General features: G+C 41.0%; 1 protein-coding gene across 1 annotated transcript in view; it reads right to left on the bottom strand.

Annotated features, from left to right (window-relative positions):
* Nucleotides 1–8,005, bottom strand: part of LOC119648126 — a 281,099-nt gene extending 273,094 nt beyond the window's left edge. Inside the window, exons 1-2 of the mRNA XM_038049647.1 lie at nt 7,747–8,005; nt 7,488–7,687 (exon numbers count right to left, since the gene is read on the bottom strand). Coding sequence (XP_037905575.1) covers nt 7,488–7,687; nt 7,747–7,930 — 384 coding nt within the window. The 5' untranslated portion in view covers nt 7,931–8,005. The remainder of the gene's footprint in view (nt 1–7,487; nt 7,688–7,746) is intronic.
* Nucleotides 8,006–17,485: the final 9,480 nt, after the last annotated feature.

The following is a 17,485-nucleotide window of genomic DNA, read 5'->3' as shown; positions in this document are numbered from 1 at the left end:
ATCTTCCCAATTTGTTTTGCGCGTATGGTATAACCGATTATGTCTAATGTCTTTATGTCTGGCTTCTGAGGCTTCTTCAGAAAGTACGCCTATCGGAAGATCGAAAAACTGTATTATGCCACAACCATGAATAAGTATTTTATGTACACTGATTGGCATATAATACCAACTATATAGGTTCAAATACAACTCCCAAGTATCCTTCAACAGTACGTTGAATGTGACTGTGTTTATTTTATTGCCACCAGATAAAACTCTTAAAATTATATTAAATTTATGAATTAAATTTATGTCAACGTTTGTTATTGGGGAGCTAATTTCAGAGTTACTGAAAAACTTCCTAGCAATATTCCCATCATTTGTAGAGCCATATCCCGGCTTTGGCTTATCAACAATGACGCCTAAACGAGACTTAAATTGCTCTTGGTTTTTTTTATCGTTTGCAAATACTCTCTTGTTTTCTTCACCCCGCACTTGTCACTTCTTGAATGAATACGAAATATGAAGCAAACATTCAAAAAGTCTTATCCGGTAGTGTAAGCTGGATAAACCAAAATGGATAAATTAAATTCATCTCCATTGAGGTCGCCCCGCAAATATAACATTTTTATAAAGAGTTTGTGCTCGATAAAATTTTGCTAACACTTCCGTCTACCATTGTAAAATGAAGTTGAAAGTTTGTTTGTACAATTTCACCCCTTAAATTGATTACACACGGAGAAAGGTTTTTTAATTTATCGTTTATGTTACTTTCATGTTCTCTTATTATTAATGCACTTTCCTTCATGTAAATAAGTTTTTTGGCCGGCAAAAAAATGTCGATGATGGACGAGCAATTATCCATAGGTCTTGATTATTCGTGTCTTTGAATTTAAGAGGTAATAAGGCAACCACAAACAAAAACTCGTCGGTCTTTGTGAAAGAATTGATAAATTTTTGTTTGTACGTGCTATGACCTGAGCTTCCCTCAAACCCCCACTTACAAATAATATTTAAATTAGGATGAATAAACTCGGGAGTGTCAACCATTTTAAGAATACTAACTGTAAACTTTAGTAAATCCTGCAAAGATACTTCTCCACTTGTTTCAATCACATTTATGGGAGGTAGAAACGTACTTTTCATTTGTCTTAAGACCTTTACAGAAGGGAAGAAGTTTTCATGAACTGAGTTCAAAAATGAACGAATTGTATATTTTCTTTCACTAAGTCAAAATACAAAGCACGGACATCAGCAGGTGACTGCGATATTTCTGAATGTGGTTGAGTTATTGAGATAAATTGTTGAGAATTTTGTAATATTTCCGCGGCAAATAGAACTTCTTCTGGACATCTAGAAGACACTAAGTCCTGAGCACGGCGTCTTTTAGTTCTCAATGATGCTTTAGAAAATGGCACTTCCAGCCTGCCTCGACTACAGATTGGTTGAGGTTCGCTGAGCCTGAGGCTTAAAACTTCTTCCGAAACATAAATATATTCATCAAGCTACTCAGAATGACGTTGAACAAGATATTTTTTGCACCGGAAACAATATTTCCATTTTTTGCCCAAAGCTAAGCAATAATTGTTGGAAATTTTAGCAATTTCACTCGTCTGCTATTTTTAGAATATCCTTGAATTTTGAGGGAATGACCGATAATTTTTTTTTCTTGTCGCTGGAAAACCAAATTTCCAACAAATCGGAATTTTTGATGAAACGATCTTTGAAAAAAACACATAAAAGTTATTGTTGCAGTTAATTGCAGATAATTTTTGTACAATAACAAACTAGAATAAGGGACGTATCCAAATCAATTGAAACTACAGGATGTTTTGTGCCGAAATTAAGATATTTGAATTTAAACATTAATATCGATACTTACTTCTGCCAGATATTTTTAGTAAAATAAACGTTGAATTAAACGTACTACAACTCGCAAAGATGTTTTTCAAACAAATTTCAATACGCAACTGACAAAAAATTGCAATTACATAATTGATATGTTTACCTTGCGAGTCATACATGTATAAACATACGCTCTTCATTTGTTTATAAGCATTCATAAATTTACCGTTATGCATATCTGAAATAAATTGTGTAGTTCTAGACCACCAATGATATATATCAATTTTTGGTTTTTGTCCAGTGAGGGTCGCACTGTGCAGCGTATCAAATCTTCAATTTTCGAACCATTCCCGAATTTAAACAGTTACGTCCCTGTGCTTCACGTAGGTAGCTGTCGCGGGAACTTAATCCCACGGTCTTCTTAAGACACGGACTGATTTTGTGACCACAATCAGAGCCCCGCTACAACAAGCTACAACGGTACAAGTTTATACCGAATGCATGGCTCAACATTCATACTAGTGAATGCAAGACTTACCTAAATCTCTACCGAACTAAGAAGTACGGCACCCGTGTTGAAACGCAACACCACGCCGAGGCCCGACGATCTCTGTACGCTTGAACGTAACCAACAGGAAGCTAGGAAGCCAAACGCAACAACCGAGTTGAACGCACATACAACAGGGATTCTCCTGAAGTATGTGAATTCAGAGGCTAGTTGACCTATTGTCACTTTAGAAGAGTTCCCGTGTAGATTCGATTGTGATCGCCCTAATTAGGCCTTTGGGGCATTCGACTACTGCATCACAGCCCGCAAACCAATACGATACAGTGTCTCCCGGTGCCACCACTATGGAAGTTCTCCTCGGCCACTTGGTTTTGGTTCGGCCGAGAGGGTTCGGTTCAACAGGGTCGAAAAAAGAGGGACCACAAGCCTTTTTTCTATTTTAATATTTAATACCGGCATTGGACGACCCCTATCAACAATTATTTCTTAATAGCAAACGAACGCACTCCAATGATTCATTAAAACACAATTCGAAAACTAACTCAAAACTCACTACTTTTAATTTTAAACCACAACCACTTGCAAATTTATCACGCGCAAAAAACTCTACTGTTCAAAATTACTCTACTCTACAATCGTGTGCAAATCACATTGGGTGCTTATTGTTCATTTCTATCGGATACAATACACCACACGATTCATCAGCAGCCAATTCCGCTGCTCCGGAGGCAAATCTGAAAACACCTCCACTGGAATGCAATTCATCGCATTGGCTCTATGCAATTGCCTCTCAAAGAATGTGTATCGCGGAAAGAGCATTTTCTGTTGCTTTTCTGGTATTGTTCTGTCAAACCGCTGTTAAGGAACAGAAGTTTGTATTGTGTTACATTTTCCTACAGTTAAGTCCTTGAGGGTTTAACGTGAGCACCTGTCTGAACGAATTAATACCAAGGTCTTCTTAAGACACGGATTGATTTTGTGACCACAATCAGAGCCCCGCTGAGACAAGCAACAACAGTACTAGTCTAAACCAAGTGCATGGCTTAGCATCCATACTGGTGGATGCAAGACATACCTAAATCTCTACCGAACTAAAGAGTACGGCACCCGTGTTGAAACGCAATACCACGCCGAGGCCCGAAGGTTTCTTCTCGCTTGAGGATAACCACAACCCCCATGAAACTCCCACTAGGGGGCCAACCGCAAACAATCGAGCCGAAGTATGAGAGTCCAGAGGCTATGACGGTTCCCATGGTACCAGTATACCCGTGGTAAGGTTTCGTGACCAAATTGCCACTTCAGATGAGCCCCCGTGCAGACTTGGGTCTGATCGCCCTGATTAGGCCTTTGGAGCATTCGCCTACTGCATCACGGCCGACAAGCCAAAATGAGTACAGCGTCTCCCGGTGCCACCACTATGGCGGTTCTGCTCGGCCACTTGGTTTTAGTTTAGCCGACAGGGTTGCCGCCCCGTCTTCCTCACCGCCACCTCTGAGCACCACATTTTCCTCCAGTAATTTCTTCTGTATGCTATTTTTCTGTTACCATATTTTATTTAGTTAAGTAAAGTAAGCAATGCTTCCGTTGCTTCCAATAACGCCACGCCACTAGAAGTAATAATATGTCCCCATTTCGAAGTAAAGTTAAGAAACTCGACAATAATGTTCTAAAACAAATGCACTTCTTAGAAATGATGTGGCAAAACATTATGTCTACAAGGATTAATAGTTCCTCGTTAACAATGCGGACAAATTTTGAAAATTTTTCCAAGTAGAATTTTTCATTTTCTCCTAAATACAGTGGTGGCCAGATAAATGTTAAAATAGAGTCCTTTAGCAACCTAGATTCGAAACCACTTGAACATTGCAGCTTTGCTTTTTTTTTCGCAGAACATTTTTAAGATCACTACTGTAAAGATGCGTGTGTTTAGCCCATTATTGAAATTGAATCAAATTTGGAAGAAAATGTATGAGAAGTGATTTTTAGTAGTGACTGGAGTGTTAAACAGTGAAAATGCAGAAGTTAACTAGTGAGCAGGAATTGGCGATTGAGAAGTTAAGAGAATGTACCACTGACCGCGGATGGGAAGGAACTAGGATATAGTCATGTGGCTACTTTGAGGTTTTTGCGCAGATATAAAGACAGCAAGTCTCTAAGGAAAGCTTCTGGAAGTAGAAAACCGAATAACGACGGCGCAGGAGGAATGTGTTTTAAAGGAAAGTTCTTACATCCAACCAAATAAACAGTGAGCTTTCCCAGTATCACCAAAGAAATACCAGCTCGAGAATTGTACCTAGACGCTTACAAGAAATAGGTCTTCAAACAAGGCGACCACGAAAAAAGCCCACGCTAACGACTAAAATGCGTACTGGTCGCTTAAAATTTCCAAAATAATATCAATTTTCAACACAGACGGATTGGAGGAATTAACATATACGAATAAACCAAAAATAAACTTCCACCAACCCGAGTGCCGTACGTTCGCCAAAGGTTGAATGGAGAGTTGCATCCAAGCACTGTGGTTTCCTGAAACACGTTCCCTGAATTCTCAAAAAAATAAGTTCCCCGAAAGTTGCATGGTTTGGGGGATCTCGTATTATGATTCCAGTAATTTGGCATCGATTGAAGGGTCAATCAATGCACATACGTACATAAACATAACAAGAAATTATTTGGAGCCATCTATAGGCAGAGTGATTAATCTCGCCATTGGTCAAATTTGGTCATGCCGCAGAGCAAAGAAGGTAACATTGCAGTTTTTGTGATGATTATCATTATCGCAAGAAAATTACTCGCTAATATTAAAATCAATACCTGCCTTCTTCACTAGGAAAAGGCATATTTACAACAAAGGCAGCTTCCGACTTTAAATTAACCCGGAAATAGTTCAGACTTAAATCCCGTTAAGAACTGCTGTGCTATTTAAAAAAAATGGGTAAATCGCAAAAACTCCCAGAGAAAATCCGACTTAATCAGTCAATTACTTCAGAAAATTAAATGAAGTAATGCCAGATGAAATTAAGGCAGTATCGAAGGGAGTGGTTGATTTATATTTACAAGCAAACTGATTTATATTTATAAGCAAACTGAAATGTTTTTTACGTTCCTTTCATTATTAAATTTACTGTTTTATTTACGTAGTTTTTAAATTGTAATAAAACGTTCCTTAATATGCACAAATTCAAGCAAAATTCGAAAAAAGGACTTAGTGAAACATTAAAGAAAACAAACATAAATTTTACACAAATTTAATGCAAATAAATTTTTGAAAAAAATAATTACCTAATTAAGCTCACAAACAGCAAAAAAATGACGATTAAATAGTTTAAAACTGCTGTATAACATTTATCTGGCAACGAGTGTACATACAGTAAGCAAAAATGAAATCCGCACACTGTCGTACGCAGTACCTAAGTTCTCAAAAAGGGGGAAAAAAGAGTTGTGTGTGTTTTGTATTTTTACAACAACGAACTGTACAGTCTGTTGGACACAATCCAAAAAATAATTAACGAAAAAGGTTGAAATAAAACCCTAACTGAAGACGCATAACCAAAGAAACTCTATTTTATTGAAATCCGGACTGCACTAAAAATTATAACAATGACACTAAAAACAAAAAGTGATTAGATGAATTACTAACTATTCACTTTTTGTTTTTAGTGGAGACTTTTAGCATCATATGCATCCTTCACTGGGCAGTGCCATGAATTTGACCAAACGTTGGACATATCATTATCCGAGGAAACGTTTCATAAAGTACCTTTTGTTCGAAATGACACCTTTACGAAGCCGACCGTTGACATAATCCCGTAGGTTCTCAATAATAACACAATCCGAGGATTGTGGGGAGGTTTTGAGTAGTTTTAGACAACTGAACACTACCACATGCGTGCTTTTCACGCTTTATGTTCTAGGTCACTGTTTTGGCATATCTTGAATGTTTGACAAATACCCAATTTCTCTGCGCTGTAGTACAGATTTTTTGAAAATGCCAACGTAAATATTCAGTGTAGAAAAACAAAGAACCAACAACATCGAATCGCACTGGTCAAACGAAAACAATGAAGATACAACTTTGAGACCGTCCTCCTATCTATGGTTGAAAATAACAACCGATAACAGGATGACGATGAAAGTCGCGCACTTTTGTTGGCGGCCAGCAGAGCCTATTTCAACTTACAAAAACTGTTTCGCTCGAAACATCTCACCATAGGGTCGAAGCTCTTATTGTACAAACTATGATCTTGCCAGTCCTTATGTATTCCTCGAAGGCCTGTGTTCTTAGCAAGAAAAATTGCGAACTCTTGGCCGCATTCGAGAGAAGAATCCTCCGAAGAATTTTTGGCCCCCTACATGAGAATAGACGATTCAGTAGCCTTCATAACGACGAAATCTATGAGCGATACCATGACCGTTTGGTTGTGGATAAAATCCGGCTCAACAGGTTGCGGTGGGCGGGTCACCTAATCATTATGGATAAGGATGATCCAGCCCGGAAAGTCTATAAAGGCATATCTATGATAGAAAAAGGAAACGAGACAGACCCTGCCTGAGATGGAGCGATGGCGTAAGTTAGGAGGCCAGACAACTTTTAGGGATATCGAATTGGTAGACCTCGGCGCAAAACCGAGGTGTCCTTACTAGTACTGTTCCTTACTTACGCAGACCTAGACCAGATCTCGCTTGCTGCACCGTTGATCATGATGATGTACTTTCCATAAAAAATGGAAGAAATTGCATATACGTACATAGCAGCAAAACGTTCACCTTTACTAAAGGTAGGTTTTCATCAAGAAAATTAAAATGTGATCTGATCCATGCTCTTTGAATAAAATTTGTGCTGCTAGCAGGAGGAGTAACTTTATGCCTCTCCGCGATAATAGAGGGAGAATAGTATTACGTGTTAATATCGGCTGGTGTGCACTAAAATTGATTGAAATCACACTCTAAATGGAATTAGTTCCGTATAGTCAGCGATTGTTTAGTTATAACCGTATATGTGTTTCGACAGCCACTTGCTGCACCTTCAGCGGAATAGTGTCGTTTTGTATTCGGGGACAAATAAACAATCACTGCCTACAAGGAAAAGGAGTTTTTACTTTAAAAGGGAGAATGTCTTTTCAAACTTCAACTTATGAGTACATCTAAATCTTACCATAAATCCTTCATCCGTCCTTTCGACAACAACCAGTTTGTCGAACGCCTTTATTAGGATGAAAAGTCGCTTCTTACACCCACTGTATGTGTAATATTTGCCAAAACGAACATCTTCCAATTCTGAGTCTGATCGTTGCGAAATCGAACAATCCAATTCACCGTAGCTGTCCTTGAGCACGTACCGGGGCAATACAACATCTGTAATAAAATCGGCACTGTTATCATGCCATTATCAACACTAAACACATCATCAAAACCTTTCAAGACCGAATCACTCAAATCGTAAGAAAAGGCGATTTCTTTGCGTTCTACTTCATACAAGTGGCAATCAGTGCACAAAACAAGCACTTTTGGTCGGTGCTTTGGGGGCATATAAACGTTAACAAGTGTTGCTTTCGCCAAAATCCGTTTCGGAACATTATTTAGAAGCATTTGCGACATGATTGTAAGTTGTTTCTTTAACCGATTGCAGTAAAAAGCTGAAATTCCGAAATGAATCTCACGCACTCGACTATTTCAAACCCGACCCGTTTTACTTTGACAGTTCCCGCGCTTTTTGTGTTTACGTGAATTTAGTACGCCACTGTAAGCTGCGTGTACACTCAAATGTGCCCCCATTGATTAGATTTCAGTTGAAACTAAAAAGTATGTATTGAGCCGTTAATTTAAAGCGTGCAATGAAAACTATCTCAAATATTAATAAGATGCATTTCTTGTAATAGATTGTAACAAATCGACCTTTCGGAAGAATGTGCATCATATTTACATGTTTTTTTGTTTCAAGTTTTGATCGTGTCAATGCGTAAGAAGTTAAGTGTTTTTGCATTGAATCTAGGTATCCCTATTATGAAGAGAACACCGCACAAGTAATACGTAAACATGTAACAAGAAGTCTGAGGTTCACGGCAGCTATGCAAACATTGAAGTCAATAATTTAGAATTAGTTATTATCGGTCGCGGTGAAGCTTTCTATTTATTGCCGCGCTGTCTAGCGTCCTCAGTTGTTTTTCTAAGATGGGAACTAAGTTTTGCAAGGGATTTCATATTTTAAAGGCTGGTCTCTCATAGTTATTAATGCGGGTGCACGGTTCATTTGAACAACTGAGGTTTGCATATCACACTGGAACTGTGGCACAAATGTAAGATATGATCTTAAGGGGGTCATCCCGTGTGTCGGGTTGGAGAAATCGATTTTTTTTTGCATGAATTGTATCTATATATAGTGGAGAATATGTGGGCAAGGGGATTTTCCGATATTCCGAGTCGTTCAGAAATTACAGGGTTAAACAGGTAAGGAGTTTGCAGTCGCGGCTAGAGTACTCGATGAGAAAAAGCATCCAATCTTTTTTACCTGTCAGTTTTTACCTGAGCCTTATAAATTCGAACACAGGTATAAATATAAAAAGATGGAAAACCAATCAATTGTCAGTCTAGAGTGAGAACTGAAAGGCTTTCAAGCTATACTCAATTATATTTTGTTGTAAGTATTGTGCTGTTTGTGTGTTCAGTCATTTTTTTAAATGGATCGTACGAAGGGAGATCGCTTTAACGTTCAACGTCATGCTCGCACTAACAAACGAGTATTTCATGGGAATCGAAACTTATCAGAGAAGAAAAAGGACTTCGCATCCCCATCAGCAAAGAAACTTTTAACAAGCATGAAAATGTATGTTCCAATTGCGACAAGTTTTGTATATTTTGTATTTGTATTTGTATATTTTTCTGGAGTTTTCTCCGGTATTTCTGCAAATAATAAAATATACGTAGTAGTAAAAAAGGAATGCGTAGGAAGCGGCCTTACAAAACTTTTTTGATGAAATGAAGGGTGCTCTCTATGGACCAGGTATAGCGGATTAATGGTGAGTTAAAGTTTTACTGTTGATAATCACATTTCAATTTTCAAATGGGTTTTTCTCGAAACTGCATTTTGAAAATCGGCTGCCACCATAGCTCAAAATCTATCCAACCAAATTCTTTGAAATTTGCACGACTCCTTTAATACATATTTCTACGGTCCGCAAACTAGGATATTTGCAATCGGACGGGTCGTTTTTTTTATTCATAAAAAAGCCGTAAAAAACACCAAAATCCAAAAAATTAAGTTTAAAAGCCCACCAAAACTTTACCGTTTAATATTTTCTAATTATCCTAGTTTGCGGACCGTGGAATATTGTCCACATTAAAATGCCATTTAGTTTTTTTTCCTCAGAACACAGCGCCCTCCAGCGTGGCGGCAGAAAACACCTTTTTTGGAGATGGGTACATAAATTGACACGTATTGCAAAAATTAACGAAGATATCAAGCTGAAAAAAAGGCAAAAAACTGCCTTCACACGGGATGACCCCCTTAAACGAGTAAATATGCGGATCCTTTATATAACTTTCATTCCGTTGGTAAAGTATTGTTTTTTTGTAAGATGATAATACATTTTTTAATAGAACTATACTCCTTCGTTCTTGTAGTACCGAAGTTGTTTCGAGGTGACTAAAATATTGAGTCAATTTTTGGTTACTTCAGAACAAGCAACAAACCTTCAACAAGGTGCCCCCCGCAATAATGAAAAGTACTTTGAAGCAAAGTTTAAATCACCCATTTCGCCAATAATTCCAGTAAAATGCTGGCAGTGTAGTAAAAGAGCTGATCATTCTTATTCTTTAGAGGTATCAGGCTGCTGATTACCATCTATAAGATATTCTCCGCTATCTTGCTAGGTCGGATAGCCCCATACGCCCAGATCATCATTGGCCCATACTAAAGAGGCTTCACTTCAGGCAAATCAGCAATAGATCAGATTTTCTCTCTGCGGCAAGCGATGGAAAAACTGTTGGAATATGGCCATCAGTTGCATCATCTATTCATCTACTTTACTTGGATTTACCCAAACGATTTTGAGTAAAAAACGCGTTAGAAAATTCCGCAAATTAGCAAAAAAGGCCAATGATGTCGGCCTCTCTCGGGGAATTTGAAGCGGCCCTCTTAAGGTGGCTGCAGCGGCTTCCGAGGAGCTTCTCTCCTTATTAGTACAAGCGTACAGGATTTTTATGAGAGATCTTTGGGCACGTTAGCCACGATTTCCGCGTGGTTGGCAGGTAGTGGTGGCTTCAGTTTTGGCATTGCGTCCAATGAATCCCGAAATTATGTCGAGAACAGAGTCACTGGGTTGTTTCCTTATACCAACTCCGCGGGACTTCTTCACGATTGGCTATTCAGAGGCCAATAAGAACGATTGGCAGGACTTCCGACCAAGAAGGGTCGTCTTAGGCCATTATAGCGGCCTTCAGCGTCCTGTGCCACCGTTCCAGCATCCCATTGGACTGCGGGTGGCGTTCAAAGCCGAGGAGTTTACCCAACTCTGGGAAAAGGAAGGCCTCAAACTACATTCCCAGGTCGGTAATTATAATTGCCAGCACACCAAAGGGCGGAATCCATTCTCGACAGAGGGCCTTTGCACAAGATTGTGCAGTAATGTCTTTCAGAGGTATCGCCTGAAGCTACCACGTGAACCTATCGATGATTTTGAGGCCAATGATATTGAGGTGGATTGTAAGGAAATGCTTTATGGACCGAGGGAGCACTCCCACCTTTTTCTTCACATGCTTTGTAGGTTTACACTGCTGGCATACGACGCATTGTCTAGCTCAAGAAGTAAGGTCCTTTTTCATGGACGGCCAGAAATACTTCGCGGCGAATAACCGATTGGTGCTCCAGATCGGGAATGGCGGGAAATACTTCCTTTCGGAAGTCGGCTGGAATATATGGCCTTGGTCCCTTGTCTGAGGTTTCGCAGTATATACTGGATGTTGAGCCGAAGCTAGGAAACTCTCTAAATGTGTATTTGGGGTTGGTCCTCAAGCTCAGAAGAACTGCGTCGTCCTTCTGCACCTCGGCGATTACCGGAGAATCGGCAGTATCGGCGATCTTGATATCTGCAACACGTGACAAAGCGTCAGCAAGCACATTATTTTTCCAGACACGTGTTGAATGTCGGAATTGAACTGACTGATAAAGCTCAAGTGTCAAAGTTGGCGAGGGGACGCTTTGTCGGTTAAGAGCAGTATCTGCTGCAATGTCTGAGACATCGACGAATACGACTAACGGTGCATTTTGGCGAGGGAATGCCTGCTGTGTAATATCCACCAATTATTACTTGGTGGTCTCAAACGCCTGGACAATGTCTGGAAACCACATAACGAGACGGGGGCTAGTAATCCATTAGGACGTTCTATAAAATAACTTAAACATTGCTTTGATAAATAAGAAACTTAAACTGACAGAACTTCTTAAAAACAGAAGTACTCGTATAAAGTTGGTACTTGCCACGGAAATTGCCGGTAGGAGCTCCGAGTAACGCTGCCCATAATAGAGAAGTAAGGAAGTCTTCTGCAATGATTGTTTTCAAAAAAGAAACAGTAAACTGCGGAACAGATAACGATTCATTTCGTTCTTTCTTTTTCTTTAGCCTTCGTCCCGTTCACAAGCGGGGTCAGCTCGTCGTAATCGAGGTTTTCGAATCCCCATCCATCGACTTCGATGTTCAGACCAACCTTGGCAAGTGAATTCTCGTTAGCACGAATTATGTGATCATACCATCGAAAACGCCTCTCTCGTGATTTTTCCATGATCGGACCAACCATATTGACCATGAATATCCTCATTTCGGATATGATCAAGGCGTGTTACGCCTCTAGTCCAGCGTAACATCTTCATCACCATTACCGCAAGACGCCGTTCATTGTCTCTTATGGTCGACCAACACTCAGAACTATAGGCGGCGACAGGATCGCCGACATTACGGTAAATTTTAGATTTGAGACGTTCGTTGAAACGTTGATCACAAAGAACACCAGCTGTGGAACGCGATTTCATTCAGGTTGCGCTAATGCATTAAGGAATTTCACAAGGAAGGTCTCCATTGGCTGATAACATTAATCTGAGATATTTAAATTGCTCAGTTTTGAGTAGGTGACTGCCGTCGACAGTAATAATGCCTGTTTGATGGGAATCAATCGTCAAAAATCAGAGACCAGTTGGTATCAAGCAATCATTCCATTTTCGGACAAATTACTCGAGATCATTTTTGCTATTAGGCGCAAAAAAATCATCATCTGCAGCAGTGTATACGGCGACGGACGTTGGGTGTCCCGTGTGACAGTCTCCAGAACCAAATCAAAAGGAGTGGTGAGAGGGCACTTCCTTAAAGACATGAAGCGATTTTGGTACATCCGCCACATTTCCAACTTTCCTTTTTGGATCATGGTAGAGTAATTTAACTCAGCACGCGAGTTCTTCTGGCACTAGGTGATTAGTGTAGATGAATTTGTGTGACTCACGGCCAAACGCAATGTAAAGAGGGTGATGCATCCTACGATGTTTCTCCCTGAGTAATCGCGAAGCGTGTATTGCGTCAGTAGTTCCGAAGTTCTTGACAAACCCGGCTTGAATCACGATTATTTGAACGATTTCGCGATGGAAAAACCAACGCCAATTTGAACATTCTGCAGGATTACCCCCCTTTCTCCATATTAGGACTGTGGTACTATCGTGTCAGTCAGATGGTGTTCTACCTTCCTCAACAACCCGATTGAAGAATTCACTGAGCCACAATGTTGGGTCCCAGGTTTCGGTTTCCAGAGCTGAGATACGATGTTGTTAGGTTCTGTTGCTTTCCCCGATTTCATCCGTTTTATTACTTCATCGACGTCATTCACAAGTGTTCGATATCCTGCGTGCATTGATGTCGGCGTTTGATAGGTCGATAGAGATCTCTCTCGCCATCCCGAATGTCCAGTTTATCGTAAATATCTTTGTATTGGTCCGCTCGATCCTGTGATCGGTTTCTTTGCTTCCCGGTTAGCATTCTTATAAATTTGCCAATTGGTTAGCGTTTTACTCTCGAGAAATTTATGGTAAGGGCGTTTCTTTTCACGTATGCCTGTTGATGAACCGCTTACTTGGTTTAGTGACCAAGAGGGTTAGATAGGCCGCTTTGTGGATCCTGTCCTTGACTTGGCTCCACGATTCTTCCACATTCTTCTCACGAAATCACTACCATACCATAATACGCGTCAGGCCAGACTTCACCGAACTCTACTAATATGGAACCGGAATCCAATTTTTGCCTATCTATATTACACATTTTCATTACATCATATAAATATTTTGTCCATATCAGCTACAGATTAATAGTTGTCAGAAATCGGCAGCTCAGCGGTTCAAGTGGTACGACTCTGCGAAATTCTATTATCCTGGGACCAATTTTCCAGTAAAATTCAAAAATATAAACATCATCATCAACGGCGCAACAACCGGTATCCGGTCTAGGCCTGTCTTAATAAGGAAGTCCAGGCATCTCGGTTTTGCGTCGAGGTCCCCCAATTCGATATCCCTAAAAGCTGTCTGGCGTCTTGACCTACGCCATCGCTCCATCTCAGGCAGAGTCTGCCTCGTTTTCTTTTCCTACCATAGATATTGCCAGTATAGACTTTCCGAGGTGGATCATCCTCATCCATACGGATTAAGTGACTCGCCCACCGTAACCTATTGAGCCGGATTTTATCCACAACTTGACGGTCATGGTATCGTTCATAGATTTTGTCATTATGTAGGCTTCCGTAGCCTACATAATGACCTCATCCTCATATAGGGGGCCAAAAATTCTTCGAAGGATTCTCCTCTCGAACGCGGCCAAGAGTTCGCAATTTTTCTTGCTAAGAACCCTAGTTTCCGAGGAATACATGAGGATTGGCAAGATCGTTGTCTTGTACAGTAAGAATTTTGACCCTATGATGAGACGTTTCGAGCGGAACAGTTATAAAAATATAATAGTATACTATTATTAACTTTTTTAAAAACAGAGATCGGTATGAGATTCATTTTCAGGGGTAGATTTAGATTTTTCAATTGGCTCTGAGAATAAGTTCTTTCTCATTTCAAATGTGCGTCTTTTGACGCCTCATCTCGATCATTTACAACCGATATCAAATCTGAGACCTGACTCACAAAGTACAAATCGAGACCTTTCATTTGATGCCTTACATAATTCAAAGAAAACAAGCTCTGCATAATCGTGCTTTACGCATAGAGCATATAATTTTATACCAAATTTCATCTATTCACACGACAAATCATCCGATACGACGAGATCCCCAGGAGATCGGTCGCTCGCATCTGATTGCCGAAGATTCACATGGATAAGAAAAAGCCCGTCCAATCACTGCGCCTCAAAACCCCACGTTTCCTATGGACGACTGGGTGGCTATAAAGGAAGAGGAACCCCAGGCTCCGTATAATCGGAGAGTGCCTAGAGACACCGGAAAGGCGGATTACGATTCGGAGTCAGGAAGGCAAAAGTGAAAGTGTTCCGTTTCGCGAAGTTGGACGACAACCTGGATACAGCCGATGGCGCCAACGGGCTGTTGAAGAAGATGAGGATTCACGGTCCAACGGGGATTGACGAGCCCCCTAGGTAAAAAGCTCATGCTCAATGTAGCGGAGATAAATAGGCAGCGCTCGAAGTGCGCTTCAGATAATCTGCCACCGGGCTTACATAGCTCCCAACCGATCAGTTCCGCCAGAAGAACTGCAACAGTTGACGTCCACCATCGCTACAAAGAAGGCCAACATATTAAAAGGCTGCGCCGCCAATGCAAAGCATTCGCTTTTGGGGCAGATCGGAAATCCACGAAAGAGGTGAGTCATTCTTTGATTTTATTATTTACACAAATCTATCGGTGTGTAATAAGGGCAACACACCAACCATCACTTTTCCCAGTTAGAAGAACTGTGACAGTTGAGGGGAGGTCCTTGATAACAGCCTACTAACCGACAATGGGATTCTTAGGGTGAAAAAGCGGACAGTGTCTAGCCAGAAATCCTTCTCCTATCACAGTTGGATACTTTTAAGTCTAGAACTCGTTGCAGAGGTCTCCAACTCTTTCAGAGAGGAGGAAGTTTGGTCAAGTTATCAAGCACAAACTCTATGGGGCGTAAATTGGTCAAGCCGGCACGACAGACAAACTGGAGTCAAAGGTCGACACTCTGTAAAACCATTCGAAGCCGCCTTAAAAATCTCGTGTCCTGCTAAATACAGCAAGCAAATATTGCCGCCGTGGTGGAATGAACATCGGTCCAGCCTCAGGAAGCTGACCAGGGAGATCTTCAACATCTGCTACAGGCACAAATATTGGCAGCCATACAAGGATTACTTGAAGAAGATCAAGTTAGCCATCACTGCCAAGACGCGGACCTGGGTGGACTATTATCAGAACATTGAAAGCACCAGCAAAACTACGAGAGCTAGTAAAATTCTATCCAAAGAACATAGAAGCCCATCCTTTTTTATAAAGTTGGAGACCTTCTGAATGCAATCTTCTGGTGAAACCCTTGATCTGCTGGTTCAAACGCATTTCCCTGACAGCGAGGACTGCGAATCAGAGCTTTGCTTGGAGGGTATGCAGCCCTTGTCATGTAAGACTATCAAATCGAGAATTACCGAGAATGGGCTGGGCTGTAAACAGTTAATGTCCATGCTAAGAACTAGGATAATCCAGTCGGATCTGGGAGGTAGTCACTTGACCAGAGCTGAGAGTAGAAATACGCTGCAATGTGGCGCTATTTCTCCGATGCTCTTGTTGATAGTCATGGACGAAATTCTCCATATATCGGATAGCAGCGGGGCGATGGTGGTGGCGTATGCCAACGTCTTGGTGATATTGGTGTCAGGGATGTTTCCCTCCATTATGAGTGAGATCATGGATGGAGCGTTGGGAAAGGATTGTTTGTGTGCTGCAAGATGTGAACTCAACATAAACCCGACCAAAACGAAATTGATTCTATTCACCACCAAAACAAGGGTACCCAAATTCCACTTCCCGCGGCTTCATGAACAAAGATTGTTTTTTTTCTCCAGTGTAAAGTATCTGGGTGTATCATGTACCCGAAGCTAAATTAGAGATTGAACATAGGACTGAGAGTTGAGAAGGTCTGTATAATCATCTATGCCTGCAAGAGTACCTTTGCAAGGAAATGGGATCTTTCGCCGAGGATGATTCCCTGGATGTACACAGCTGTGGTACGTCCCATCCTAACTTATCATTCTACTGTATGCTGGTAGGCGCTGAGCAAAAAGTATAATAGAATGGAGCTTAACAGGATTCAAAGAGCCGCGTGTACAGGTGCTACCGAGGCTCAGCATTTCTGCCCGACAAATACTCTCAATGTACTCCTGCAACTTGCTAGACTTGGTGAGTCCGGATGCTGGACAGCGAAGCCCTATGGGGATAGAAACACCCTAGACGGAGTACCTCGGGAAATCTGAGCATTCCCCACGGACTACACTACACGCAATCCGGACTTCGCGCGAAACTTCTCTGTGGACTTTCAAACCAACCAACCGTTAGTAATAGTGCGATTTACACCACATTTGGTAGGATCATGCTAACCTACGCTGCTGTTTCGTGGTGCTAGGATGAACTTAAGGGGGGGGGGGGGGGGGGGGGGGTAATATACTATTCTTAACTTTATTTGAGCAGATATCGGTATGGAGGGTATTTCAGAGACATATCATCATTGCCGGTGACCTTAATGGTCATGTGGGGGAAAAGGCAGACGGTAACAGGTGGCATGGGGAAAGGGGTTCGGAGCGTGCAATGAGGGTGGCGAGCGTATAATCGATTTTGCGGACACCCATAACCTTGTACTTATGAATACATGGTTCATCAAACGATTGTCTTATCTTCCTACATTTTATAGTAGAAACAGTAAAACGCAAATTGACTATATTCTCATAAGACGCCGACATTTTACCACTGCCACTGATTGCAAAGCCGTTCACTATAAGATCATCGCACCTCAACATCGGCCGTTGATTGTCGTCCTGCGAATTAAGCCACCGATAAAACAGTGTGAGGAACGCACTGGACCCCGGCGCATTAAATGGTGGCGATTTCGTGAGAGCAAAGAAGAAATGATCTCACGTGAGTGAGATCATTTACGAA

This window comes from Hermetia illucens, chromosome 2 (assembly GCF_905115235.1).
Source record: "Hermetia illucens chromosome 2, iHerIll2.2.curated.20191125, whole genome shotgun sequence".
In the NCBI taxonomy this organism is placed as follows: domain Eukaryota; kingdom Metazoa; phylum Arthropoda; class Insecta; order Diptera; family Stratiomyidae; genus Hermetia; species Hermetia illucens.
This window is presented reverse-complemented; position numbering and strand designations above follow the sequence as displayed.